The sequence below is a fragment of the Lycium ferocissimum genome, chromosome 3, assembly GCF_029784015.1.
Source record: "Lycium ferocissimum isolate CSIRO_LF1 chromosome 3, AGI_CSIRO_Lferr_CH_V1, whole genome shotgun sequence".
Classification (NCBI taxonomy): Eukaryota; Viridiplantae; Streptophyta; class Magnoliopsida; order Solanales; family Solanaceae; genus Lycium; species Lycium ferocissimum.
Window position 1 is genome coordinate 69,672,648 of NC_081344.1, and position 14,674 is coordinate 69,687,321.

At 35.9% G+C, this 14,674-nt stretch overlaps 3 protein-coding genes across 3 annotated transcripts in view; all 3 read left to right on the forward strand.

Annotated features, from left to right (window-relative positions):
- LOC132050589 (putative pentatricopeptide repeat-containing protein At1g12700, mitochondrial) overlaps positions 1 to 14,674 on the forward strand; it is a 50,654-nt gene that overhangs the window by 27,170 nt on the left and 8,810 nt on the right. The gene's annotated exons all lie outside the window — the stretch shown is intronic.
- The window catches only part of LOC132049049 (pentatricopeptide repeat-containing protein At1g62670, mitochondrial-like), a 40,731-nt gene that overhangs the window by 4,897 nt on the left and 21,160 nt on the right, over positions 1 to 14,674 (forward strand). The window lies entirely within an intron of this gene.
- Positions 2,810 to 7,756, forward strand: LOC132049048 (putative pentatricopeptide repeat-containing protein At1g12700, mitochondrial; the record flags this gene model as incomplete). The annotated part of the gene is made up of 3 exons (XM_059439715.1): positions 2,810 to 4,752; positions 5,722 to 5,782; positions 7,309 to 7,756. A coding segment is annotated over one exon (1,779 nt), but the record flags the coding sequence as incomplete, so codon positions are not given.

Consider the following 14,674-nt stretch of genomic DNA (forward strand, 5'->3'; position numbering starts at 1 on the left):
AGTGTAAACTGAGAATTCTTATTCAGGCTACTGGTTTCTGTGGGATTTGGAGCCAACCAAAAATTATCCTCTGAAATTTTCCGTAACGCATGGTAGTGTGAATGGGTATAAAAGTGCTGTGTTTTGATTTTTGCGTGTATAGGAATTCAAGTTATATTTAAATGTGATGGGTTTTGAATTGATCTTGCTTATTGCACCTTGTTTTAATATTCTCTTTATAGGATACTAGTTTATTATGAGTTTAAGGACCTAAAACTGTCAAGGGATGTGTTTGTGGTCGACTTATCTGGATGTTTCCTCTTAAAAAGGGAATAAGTTTTAGCTGAAATTGTAATGTATAAGTCTTTGGAAAAATTAACCTGAGACTGCATCTTCTCTTTTAAGAAGGATAGCAAAATCTGAAATGGTTGAAATGCCGTTCAAAAGGGAACTCTATGCTCAAAAGTTCAACCACCTTTGTTTTATGTTTCTTTTTATAAAGTACAATATAATAAAAGTCTACTTACATTGGCAAGGAATATGAATTTGATTCATCTGTTATGTTGGTATGACATAATGTAAGGCTTAGCCTTTTTTTTCAAATGACAGTAGCATATGTCACTGTCAGAATATGCTTCAGGACAGCTTGATTGTGGTCATTTCCTTATCACTCAGCTAGATTCTATGCCTTTCTCTTCTACATTAATCTATATAGTGGTTTAGAAAAGATTTAAGAATCAAAGAATGAAATGAATAACAAAAATAGAGAATACAGTGCATACTGCTTCTGTTTCTATCGAAACAACTGCTGGTTCTGCTTGAGGTTGAGCTGCTACTGCTGTACTTCTTTAGGCTTTTCCCCTGAATTTGACTTTTGCAAGGAATGCTTATGTTTCCATCATGTAGAGTTACTATATAATGCCTTTGTTCCCTCCATATTTGGATAGTTACAGTTTTGTAGTTTGAGTGTGTTTCATAGTTAATATTCTGAATATTTGTTTTCGATCTAATAAAGGAGAACTGATATTTTCTTTTCATATTCTGAAAGGTTTATCGCCGCACTTAAAGTTAATACTTTCCGATGGATAAATCTTAGATTGGAAAGCCAAGGAAAACCCCTGAATACGTACTTGGTTCAAATCGATTTCTGGATTTTGCATTTACGAATGCCATTGTAGGAAATAGAATAAAATGTCCTTGTCCTATATGTGGATATGCAAAGTGACAGACTAGAAAAACAGTGTTTGATCATTTGATTGACAAACCATTTCCTCAAAATTAGGTCACTTGGGCTATTCAAGGCCTGGACGCGCACAACTGTATCTTGCTACACACAAGAAACCAGATGGATTATATGTAAACGAGGAGGCAAAAGAAATATGTGTAAGTTGCACTCATGACTTCTGCTTCTGGTAGTAGAAATGTGGTCGAATAGTTGCATTCCTGTTGTATTTCGACATGGATCTATATTTTTCATGTGGTTGGGGAATTACATTACCCTTAGCCAATTTTATTAATCTCTTCTTGCTCTTGTTTAATTCCCCTGTTGTTTCAAACAACATTAAACCTCTATGCTTCACAAATTGCCAAACAATATTAAATCTCTATGCTTCACAAATTGCTAGCTTTAGCAAGTGCTGCATCTTTTAAGCAGGCTTTGAGTCTTTGAGATAGGCTTATATGAACAAGTGATAGGCTAATCACTGAAAATTAATGTTTATTTTAAGATAGGCCCTGAATAGTCTGATAGATGTTTCATATGCCAAGGTTACTCTATGATTATGTAAATGCAGTATCAGTTGGAATTCTCTGGGCAAGCTAATCTTTTTCAATGCAATCATTAAGTTTCATGCCTAAGATGGGTTCTGAATTGTCTAACAGATCTTTACCTTAATGGCAGTCAGGTTTTCTGTATTGTAAGATTGTAAGAACGAGGCCTTTGGATGGAATATGATTCTTGATGTTTAACAAGTTTGTGTACCAGGCTTTAACTACTGATTTTGTCATTTCAGTTCTATTTTCATGCATGAAAAATTATGAAGAAGATTAAGATCTGCTGAAGTTGAAAGCTTTACTGTGCATTTGTAACATCTCAGGATTTAGTTGAATATTTTTTAGGAGGAACTTCATTTTTCTCTTTAATGCATGTGATGGATGTTTTCATGTTGGTATAATGTTGATTCAAATTTTCTTAATTATGTACGCTTTATTTAGGAAAAAAATCAGCTAGCAGTGAGTCAACGTACTGCGGATGAGTCTAAAATGGAGAATGTACTCTAATCCATTTAAAAATACACTGTATTTAATCTTGTATTTAGTCGAAAATTGCATACAAACAACAAAAATACAGTTAAATACACGCAGTGAAGGGTGTTTCATTTGGCACTTTGAAAATCCTAAAATATGCTAACACAAAAAACTACATTAGACACTAAAAGAATATAAGAAAATAGCAGAAATTACACCTCAAAAATATTAATTTTGCCACACCAAACTTTAGAAATAAATCAAAAATGGAAAAAAATATAAAAATTGTATCTCTAAATGTTAGTTTCCATTATTTTTTAATTTTTAGCTCGAGTTCCTGTCAAATCTAAAGGACATGATTCAGCAATATTTGAGGGAGACCAAAAGTGTTACATTTTGGCAAACTCAAAGCACAGAAACTGTTATTAATGCCTAAGGTCAAGGGACTATTTTGAACCTACCGTAAAACATAAGGGACTAATGTGTATTCAAATACATCATCTCATTTGCCCTCTGTACACACTCCCTCAAAATTGTTCCAAAATTAGGGCAATACTCTCTCACTCACTGAAGATGAAGATAATCTCTCTGCGAAAATGGTATTATTCCCTTATTCTCTTTCTTTGATGTTTCCCATTCTTGTTCTGCAATTAGAGTTTATTCTTCAAGTCATAGTAATGCATCCATTTCTGCAAAGGGTAAACTTGGGTTAAATAGCAAGATTGAGAATGTCAAGTGTTTAGATGATGCTGTTACTCTCTTCCATCAATTGGTTAGAATGAAGCCTCTTCCTTCAGTTGTCAGTTTCTCTAAATTATTTAAGACTATGCTAGATATGAAACATTACTCTGCTGTTGTTTTCCTTTTTCGAGAAATGCAGAAATTGGGTATCCCAATTTATGGAGTCATCTTGAATAGCGTGATTAATGATTATTGCCTGATGCATCGTGTTGACTGTGCATTTTCGGTATTACCCATTTACTTGAAGAATGGCATTCCATTTAATGTTGTCACCTTTAACACCCTAATTAGGGGAATCTTTGCTGAAAATAAGGTTAAAGATGCGGTTGAATTGTTCAAAAAGTTGGTTAGAGAGAAGATTTGTGAGCCCAACGAAGTCACGTATGCAACCGTCATGAATGGGCTTAGTAAAAGGGGTCATACTGAGAAGACTTTGAGTTTGCTCCTGTTAATGGAACAAGGGAGGACTAAGCCAGACATAAAGAACTACAGCATTGTGATAGATGCTCTTTGCAAAGATAGAAACTTAGATGCTGCTATCAGCCTTCTGAACGAGATGAAGCAGAAAGGTATTCCTCCGAACATTGTCACATATAATTCATTAATTGATGGTTTGTGTAAGCTTGGTCAGTGGGAAAAGGTTAAGACTTTGTTCGCTGAGATGGTGAACCTTAATACTTATCCAAATGTGCGCACCTTTAACATAATTATAGATGGACTATGCAAAGAAGGGAAAGTTGAAGATGCCGAGGAAGTACTGAGACACATGACCCATAAAGGCGTAGAGCCTAATTTGATCACTTATAATGCGATAATGGATGGATATTGTTTGTGTGGTCAACTTGATAGAGCGAGGAGAATGTTTGATATCATGATTGATAAGTGCATTGAGCCTGACATTATTAGCTATAGCATACTAATAAATGGATACTGTAAGAAAAAGAAAATGGTTGAGGCAATGCAATTGTTTCATGAAATTTCTCAAAAGGGATTAAAACCTGATATCTTTACCTACACTACTATTATGCAAGGTCTATGTGAAGTTGGAAGAATTGGCTTTGCAAAAGAATTCTTTGATGAGATGCTATCAACGGGGCCCATACCTAATTTATACACTCATTGCACTTTGCTCAATGGTTATTTTAAGCACGGATTTGTTGAAGAAGCTATGTCACACTTTAATAAGTTGGAAAGTGAGATAGAATATACTAGTATCGTATTTTACGGTGTTGTGATTAATGGATTGTGCAAAAATGGTAAACTCCATGAAGCTTCTGCGATTTTCGAGAAGGTTTCTTTAATGGGATTGCTTCCGGATGTGAGAATATACACTACTTTGATAAATGGATTTTGTCGAGAAGGGTTGTTGGATGAAGCTAAAGCTATGCTTAGAAAAATGGAGGACAATGGTTATTTGCCAAACAATGTCACATACAACGTTCTTGTGCAAGGATTTCTCAGGTGCAGCAAAATTAGCGAAATGGCAGCTTTCATGAAGGAAATGACTGGAAGGGGCTTCTCATTTGATGCAAGTACGTCTGAGATTCTGGTAAAGGTTATAAGCGTGAATCCTTCCGTTCTTGACATGATACCAGAGCTTTACTCGGAAACTAAGAAGTGAATATTTCTTTCGCTTGGTTTATTTGGCTCTACTATCGCTATGGTACAATTTCGGATTACTATCTGCAAAAGAAATTGTATCCACTGCAATTATGCAAGCTGAAGAAATTACAATTAAAACAACGTTTGCGCTTTCCAGGCTTTCCAGGCTGGCTTATTGAGGAGGTACATGACTTTCAAATATTTTGAATGTTTTTTTGACTCGTCTTTATCTTGGAAATCAGATATTACTGCTCTCTTGATATGATAAATAATGTGAGTTTCCCTTATGTGTACACATTATAAGTCTAGGAATATCATTTTCAGTGCTACTAATTAGTTATCTTCCTGTATTATCATTTTCTATCTATTTGAGAGTCAATCACAACTGCTTGCAACTTAGAAATTACTTTCCATTTTGTCAGAAGCCATTCACCTACTTGGAAACAATCTTTTTGATAGTTTCTGAAGTCTTGGTAACAGCAACCACAATTGGAGCACCGGAGCTGACAAGTTCAACCACATCCTTTTCCCCGAAGCACTGATATGCTATACTTTGATATGCTATATCTTATATGAACGGTCAACACCATATTTAGAATATTTAAGAATTAATTTTTTGATGTTTATATATGATCCAAGAGTGCCAGAGTTGAAATATAACTTGTTCAAAATTGATAGGGTATACAAATTTTTCATCTTTATTCGAAAAGGATGTTGTCAACTACTCCATATAGTTGTTGTCAATGTAGCTCTGTTTGCAATTCTCCTTCCTTAACATTATAAAGTGCATTTGAAGTTTATGAATTTTTTGATAGCTCTGTAATTGCTTGTTTTAATTTTGGTTTATGTATTTTAACTTTCATGTGCATCTTCTACTTGTTATTTAGAGTTTGAAAAGAAATGGGACCCGTGACTTATCTTATACTACAGCACTGTGTTATAATGCTGGTAATGTTAGCTAATGAGATGGACGCAGTTGAGCTTTCCATGATCATGGTGTTCACGTGTAGCTTCTTCATAGTTGTCGTTAGGGATATTGAATCCTGTGGATCTATGAGATAGGAGTAGCACGTATCTAATTTCTTCTATGTTTCTAGAATCGCGAGGCGTTTTATTACATGACGTCAATTTTGTTTGTGTGTGGGTTTGCAGAACAGGCTCATCATGGTCACAACAGAAACTAAAGTTCTGCAAGCGATGCAACTGATAACAAGTACTACTCTCTGCTTCTTCTTTTTTTTTTTTTTTTTTGAAGTGTATTTGCTTCAAACAAGAAGATAAGCTTAAATGCATTGTGGAATGTTAAGAGTAATTTAATTCTGAAAGTCCACCAAGTTTCCTTATATGAGTAATTGACACATTTGTTTGGTAAGTAATTGACCTAAGCACCCCCTAGGTGCTTTATTTTTTTGATTGGTGAAAAAATGAAGCAACCTAGGGTGTGCTTAGGATGTGCAGTTACAAAAAGTAAAAAATTTCAGTTTGTTGAAATGAACTGAGGAAACTTATCAGCCTCTCAACTTCCTGTACATTTTTGTTCTTACATCTATATTACAAGTTATAAATATTCTCTTTTTCGCCTTCGTATCTTTGTTTCCGTTCTTTCCATGCCATCCACTAGACAATTGCTGGTAGCAGTGTTACAATTTGTCCCGGAGCTATTTGAAGTCCTACCTTTTTCCAACTCGCAAGCAGTTCTGAGTTTCCTACATGCACCACTTCAGTTCAAATCAATTCAAAATCATGTACCAAGCCTGAGCTATAAACTTGCAATGTCAAACATGTCTCTCTTGCCGCTGGCCATGTAAAGCATTTAACCTTGTAAGGGCTTTGTTTCTTCATATCAATTTTCTAGGCCATATATCATGTTGCCTACTACTTTGGCAGAATACCTTGTAACCCGATTTTATAGGGAAAACGCTGGATTTGTGTTCCTTCGATTAGGTCTTGTCTGTTCTGCTTCCAGTCCTTGACATCCTTATTTCTATTGCAAAAATTAGCTCATTTCCTTCTTTTGGAAGGTATGTCTATCCTTACGGAGACTTAACAGTTTTGCTGTTGCACATTGATTAGCTGCGAAGCTGAAAATCCTGGGAAATTGCTCCTTGACCTTGAGTAGTCTTGTTCCATATCCATTTGTTTTGCCGAATAGGATTTTTCTACCATCTCCCAATTTACTGTGAATGTGCTCTGGGAATTTGCTCCTCATACGAATTGTTAGGAAACTTTGTGGTCCAGAAGTTTCCCATCCCTTATTTTTATCCAATCAATTGCTTCCACATTGATTCTTCGTCATTGCAGGACCTCTAAAGCCACTTCATACGGAGACCTGTGTTGTGTATTCTAGCGCTTATACTCCAAGTCCAATTCATTTAATAAATATATGTAATGACTTGGACTTGTAATTGGACGGTCGAGCCGAACCTTCAAATAAAAGGTTTTATTTTTACTTAAGCTTAAATTTAAATTTGAGTTTTTTATTCTAACTGACATACATGTTAATTAAATAATACACCTTTTTCTTGAATAACCTTCTTGAACCTCTATATATTATGCTGTCCTTGAAAGTGGCTTATCGATTGCAGTAAACGTTTTGGTGTTATCGTATGCCGAAGAAACTTGTTTGTACTCTCCTAAATAGTATACATCCAATATTTATTAAGGACAATGATTTTTCGCGCTTCAATGCTTTCTTTCAGTTTTGTCTTTCTATTTTTTTGACACGATTTCACTTGCCAGAAAACTGCAGCAGGCTCATTCTTGTTGTTGTTCGTTGGAGATGTTGGTCGTCTCGATGCAAGTGAGCGTAGGGATGAGCTCAACCGTTTAAATGCCTTACATACGAGGAGGTTATTAGATGACAATGACAAGAAATAAACGGATCATATGGCCTTGATCTTGTAAATCTCAACATTCTTGGGTCTGCTAAACTGCTTGTGCTGTTTAGTGTGCTTATGACTAGCAGTTGTTTAATATTGACATATTCTTCCAGTAAGCTCAAGATGTTTTCTGTGTTAGCACAATGCTGAAAACAATAGCCATTTGTGACAGATATTTTTTAGCATGACTGGTTTAAAGTGGGTCATGCCAGAATCTTCAATCCTAGTTCATACTTTGTTCTTTAGGCTTTTAAACGCTTCAACATGTATTCAGAACAACCTTCCATGATTGTACTTTGCCAGGTGTACTCTTTTGTAGCTATAACCTTTTTTATATTTGTATCTATAGAGTGAAGCCTAGGCGCAACGGTAAAAGTTGATTGTGTGACACGAGGTCATGGGTTCAACCTATATTTGCAAAAATACAAGGGAAGGCTGCGTACATCATACCCTACATGGTTCGGCTCTTTCTTAGGATTCCATGCACAATCTAGCTTATTGCACCGGCTGCCCTTTTTAACATATTTACGTTGTGCATAACAAAAACTTTAATATAGCCGGTTCTGTATTTGTAGGAATAGTCTAGCCTGTTGAATTTACTCATTGTATATGTGTGCTTTTGTAGGGAATCTTAATTCAAAAAATTTGGTCTTGATAAAAAATTGGGAGTCAACTAGTTACGTCTTCCTTGCACTTCAAAGTTGTATCGCTAGTTACCTTTTCAGAAGAAAAGAAAGCACTATATTGAAACCTACTATTAATTTGCTAGCTATATTAATATTTTGGTTCAGAAAGGAAAATCTAAAAACTAAATTGGGTTCCCCCTTAAATAAAGTACTTGCACGGAACTTTTCACAAAATTTTCACATTACCACGGCATTTCAAACTAGGAGAGAATAATAGACGAGATGATTATGAACACGAGTTGATTTACCTAAATATGTCCATATTACTGTTTGTCAATATGTTAACTAATGATTTATATATTTATTCTAAGAAAATTAAGCTCTTTTACACAAACAGCCAAAAATAAAAATAAAATGAATAAATATAAAATGGATTATGATAAGAATGGGTTCCCCTAGTAAAGATTGGTGTTAAACGAGTAAACTTTTCTATCAATACTAAATTCATAAATTTAAAATTGTTGTATAAAAGCAATCATCTACATCTTAAAATTGTAATGGATCAAAAGTATTTACTGGTCATGTATAGGTGAAAAAAGTATCCACATCTACACCTTTTTTAGTAAGCCGCTCGAATTTTAATAGGACTATGATCAGTTTATTGACTTGACGCAATGAGTTAAATTCAAAATGACCTGTTAAATTATAAACTATTTGGTCAAATTCCCCTTTGAGGACATCTGGAGAAAAATATTTGAGGATAAAAAATGTTTGGTCAAATGGGTCAAAATAATGTAACTTGCGAGCCAAAATGCAACTCAAACTCAAATATACAACCTTAATTTGGAGATTGAAAACTATGTAAATTTGAAGGATGTAAGCTAATAATTTAAGAAAGTCATTTTAGTCTCCATATTTCTTAAAGCAAAATAAAAAGTTTAATTACGACCTATTACCCATAAGTGATTTACTTTACCAAATTTGACCCAATTTCTTAGTTATCACCTAGGTATCAATAACTATGTGCGCGTCTTTGCGCTCTTTCTCTCCTTTGTCTCTCTCTGTGTTTTTTCATACATATACACGAAGCAAAAGACATATGAACTAAAGCACAACACACTATTAACTATTGTCGTGCGCGTCTTTGCGCTCTTTCTCTCCTTGTCTCTCTCTGTGTTTTTTCAGTTGACTTGTTAATAGAAAGAAATCTCAAAAGACCAAATACAATCCATTATAACATCCTTTGAAGAATCTGGGTTTGCCCAATCTGAAAATTTGTTGTGAAATATCGAATGGGTGTTGTCTCATTTTGTTGGAAATAGCTCAAGGAAGACGATTCTAAAATTTGGGTTCGAGTGAAATTCCATTGAGCTCAGTTTGGTGATTATTGAGGGTGAAAATTCAAAAATGTAAAGGCCACCATTGTTGGGGGTTTCGAAGCTTTTGATTATCTCAAATCTGGAAATCTACTTTGATAAATAGATCGGTGGTGATGGAACTTGTTCGAACTATTCTAGTAGCTGAAAATTCGAAAAGAAAGACAATCTGGTTCACCTTTGATTTTGTATAGCAGTGTGGATACATTATTTATACATTGTTATACGGAACAAATACATTATATATACACTGTAATTTGAGTTGGTTTCATGTATTTGTACATGATTATACAAAGAATATACATTATATATATAGAGTAGATGCAATGTTTATATATATAGCTATACAAAACAAATATATTATCTCTACACCGATGATACATCGGTTGAAAACTAGATGGTAGATCGTATATATGGATTATTCCCCAAATAAAAAAGGATTGAAGTTTGATTGGGTTAATGACCAGTTATTTGACTTATTTTGACCCAAATAAATTTTGGATGGATTGAATCATGACTCCTTCATCGGTTTGATTTATTTGATGTAAATTTAAGGCTTAATGCATATGCAGCCTCCTAAACTTGCCTCTTTCTTTCATTTTGACATCTCAACTAAGTATTGTTTCCATTGAACCCCTAAACTTGGCCTTAAGTGTGTCAATCAAATTCAATCCAACTTACATAACATATATGGTGAATTTCATTTTCTTTAGCCTTGCGCGTGAACGTCAATCACATCCTACGTGTAAAATTCAACCAATTAAAACCCCCCGTGCATTATAATTATACATATCATTAAAATATGTGTATAACGACCTTTTTTCAAGAACCAAGCAATTTGGCCAACCAGGAATTGAAGACCAACCTTTTGAGATTGATTTTGAAGCTTTTTTGGGATTCTGGAATAACATAATTGTAACACCTCGTGCATTCAGGCTAATATTTGACTCGTAAGACGGAGGTATAATGAACCCAATATGAGTAGTGTAGAAACGGTGTTTGAAACCCAATCAAGACATAAGAAGAGTCCTTGGGCAAAGTAAAGTCGGAAGCTACCCTACGGAGCGTGTTTTCAAGTGAGTTTGCACCAGGTCTCACTTAAAGTGAGTATATGGAAAAATATATACGGAATTTGGGAAAATTGCCTTCTTGAAAGTTGTAGATCTTTGACATACTTTCCAACGGTATATTATGGAAGTCAAGCAGACATCTGTACAAATTATTTCCGTTTTACTAAAACAGTGTTCTGCCGATTTACGGCAGAATTTACGAGCCGTAAATTATTTATGGGCTGTAAATTTGGGCCGTAAAATGGTCCAAAAATCTAGCAAACTATTACGGATTTATGGTAGGATCTAAGGTCCATAAATCTGATTTACGGGCTGTAAAATGGGCCTAAAGTGAGCGTAAAACAGGTCCGACAACAACATTAAAACTTCATTTTAAGGCTTTTTCACTTCATTCTTCATATCCCCAAGCCCTAGAACGACCATTCTCTCTTCCCCTCATCCTCATACATCAAGGTAAGTCCCTCCCATGTATTCCTAAGTGAATTTTAAAGATTATACATGAATTCTAAGCAAAATCCTATGTTAACAACCTACGGTTTTCAAGAAAACTCTCTTCAAGGTTCAAGATTTTGGAATTCTTCTACAAAGTTCAAATTTTTATTATAAGTTTGGAGCATTATCAGGTATGTAGGGCTTCTATCCACGTGTGGGAACAACTTTGTTCTTCCCACACCACGTTCATCCATGATTATACAAGAGTTCACCAAAACTAGGTTTTAGACATGATGATGATAACCCTAAGTCTATATATATATAGATGTACCATGTTTCTATATATAGTTCGTTATTATGTTCTTGATATTCCATTTATGGTTATTGAGAATATTAGGTCCTGTAATCCATGAAAAACCCATCCTTTGCATTTCATGGGTTCTTACATGCAAGTTATTAATTACTATGTTTATTTTCATGAAACACTCTACATGCTTAAACGTTTTCATGCAAGTATATTATATAACTTCATCCATGTATAATGCAAGTCACGTTTTATGAAAAACCATTTGGCTCGAGATGCCACCTATATTATGTTTATGCTTTTGGAGTTGCTCGAGGGTATACCGAGAAGGCTTTAATAGCCTGAAACTACGCTAGCCACCGTAGGATAAGGATCGCTCCGCCCATGTTTAGGACGATTCCTTCATGCTTTATTGATTGGATCCTTTCATGCCATGTTTATATCTTATACCCCTGGCAAGGTATGAGAGCTCTAAATTTGAGCCGGTACGTCTCCACGTACCCACGTGTTGATTCATGTTTCGGAGCTTATATTTATGCGCTCCCCACTTAAAATGTTTTTAATCATATATATATATATATATATATATATTCTCTGTCATTTTGTGTGTATGTATATATTCATTTTGATTATACATGACCAAGTTTAGGTCGGCCCTCTTATCATGTTATTTCATGCGCCATATTTATTTCATTCGCCTGTTTTTACACACTAGTACATCTTTGTTCTTGATGTACGTCCTTTTTTATTACTCGGAGTTATCGCATTTCACGATGCGGTACGGATTTACGGTGACGATGCATCCCTAAGCTCGCAGGATCATCCACGTAATGTGCCTTGGTAAGCCGCATCTTCTTTGGGGTTTAGTCATTATTTACATTTATGAAACACCCTACATGTTTAAACGTTTTCATGTAGTATATTATATAACTACAGGGGCCTTGTCCCGCCAGTATGTTCGGTACGGGAGTTGCACGATATGGGTTTCATAGACTAGTCAGTTATGTTATGTCAGATATTCGGAGTCGTCTAGCCATTTTGGCTCGTTATTACTCCCAGGCCATGGTTTGGGGTATGATAAAGATTGGTATCAGAGCAATAGGTTCAAATGTCTTAGGGAATCTATGAAACCGTGTCCAGTGGGGTCACTTTTATATGTCTGAGGGCCCCACCCACTCACTTCTTTCATACTCTAGATCGTGTAGTTAGAGCAGTACTTTCAGGAATTCTTCTAACTCGTGCGAATTACGTATTTCAGAAAATGACTCTGAAAAAAAAAGTACAACAAGAAGAATACAGCTACTAGCTAGAGGGCTACCGCTGATGCAACTACATAAGGGAACACTCAGGCTCAGACGGCCACCCTAGCTAATGCTACAGCTACACCACCTAATGTTTCGGACATGGATGTTAGGGGACCTATTCAGTTGCTCACCCAGATTATAGCTAATCAGGCTCAACGTCAGGAAACGGTTCGTAGCGTTAGTGCTAGTGGAGGATCTACTAGTTCCAAGACTCATGAATTTATGCGGATGAAACCTCCAGTGTTCACAAGGACTAAGGCAGAGGAGGATCCGCAGAACTATAGAGATGGATTGCAGAAGGTGTTCCGCATTATGCATGATACTGAGATAGAAGCAGCAGAGTTTGGTTTTTTTAAGTTACAGGATGTGGCCCATATCTGGTATAAGTCATGGGAATAATTCCGAAATAATCATTTTGAGTCCTTAAGTTATTTTCGTTACCTTTTCTTTAAAACTTCATAGTTAAAAATCGGGGAAACAAAGATATTGAGTTCAAGAGGCTAAGTAGAATTACATAAAATCGGTATCAAGAATATATCAATTTCAACTTGTTGTACCAATCACGCTCCCCATGAACTGGTTCCCGAACCGATCCTAGTAGTTAGAGATTTAACACATGCCAATCAAATCGATATAACAAGGCGATGCAAATACGGTGCGTAGAACAACAATATGACTATTGCCAAGATGGCTGCTTTTCTGCAAGGTAATGAGGACCGAATGAAAAGATCAAGCTCTCCGTAAAAGAAAGTTACCAAATTCGGTAAAAGAGCTAAGTCCGCAGGTAAATAGGTCATGAGGGCGATGGAGGCGAAATTTTTTTAAGAACCTCATGTGGACCCATTCCTATTGGCAACCACCGGCCCAATCCCCAAAGTTCCAGTATGATCTATCCTTACGAAGGTAGACTTACTCAAATATTAGAATCATGACATAATAGCTGGTCACAATCATAGCATGGAAGCATTCCGATTACTCAATGTGGATTATGTTCACCATCTGTGTCAATAGGGTATGGATGTTTGCTATGAGTGTGGCCGCGAAATCAAGATCATTATTCCGTCGGCTCAGACAAGGTGCACCCGGTAATGTGGCCCAATCCACAAATAGCCAAATCACCAAATTCGTAATTCTAAACCATCGGGGCATGGAGCCGCAAAGTCCGACAATACGGGTGGTGGTCAGAACTGTTTGTATGCGCTGGCAGGTCGCCAAAGACACAGAGACACGTGCAGATGTTGTCATAGGTACACTAACAGTTTTCACTTTTTACGTTTATGCCCTTATTGACCCAGGATCCACCTTATCTTATGTAACCCTATTTATTGCTAAGAAATTTGGGATTAATTTGGGTTATGGATGAACCCTTTGACGTGTCCACCCCATGGGGGAGTTAGATAGCTAGGCGTATTTAATTGGTATGCCTAGCTTTTAGTTATCATTTCTAACAATAGCCGACTTACAATGTCTAATAGATGGTAGACTTTGATGTAATCATGAGTTACCGTTATCTTCATCTTCGCCACGGCTAAGTAGTAGACCAAAATAAAACTTGAATTCTTTGAACATTTCTTAGAATGGAAGGGTAATTTGATTACGGTTAAGGTCTAGATTTATTTTCCTATCTCTCAAGGCCGTTAAGGGCACGTTTTCGGGTATATCTCACACTTAGCGAGCTAGGATGTACCCAAACTCTAGTATTACGAGGTTTGTCACGTTAAGGATTTTCGAAGTCTTCCCAAAAGATCTTCTCGAGTCCCTGACTTGAGATTGACTCGATTAGAATTGATCTATTCTTAACATCTCTAGTTCGATATCCTATTCCGAAAATGGGATTGATGGCGCAAAAGAGATAAAAGCCTAGTTTAAAGATCTAGTGACTCGGATTTATTAGTGCATTTATGTTTAACATGTGATGGGCCGGTCTATGTTGTCCGAAAGAAAGATGGTTCCTTACTCGGTGCATTGACTATGATAAACGTGAACAAAGTCACCATTAAGAGGGGTTTTACCCTCTCTCCGACATAGATAACTTTTCTTGAGATGTAATGAATGTTATTCCAAGATTGACTTCGAATCGTGCTACCATCGCTTAATGGTTAAGGAAGTTGATA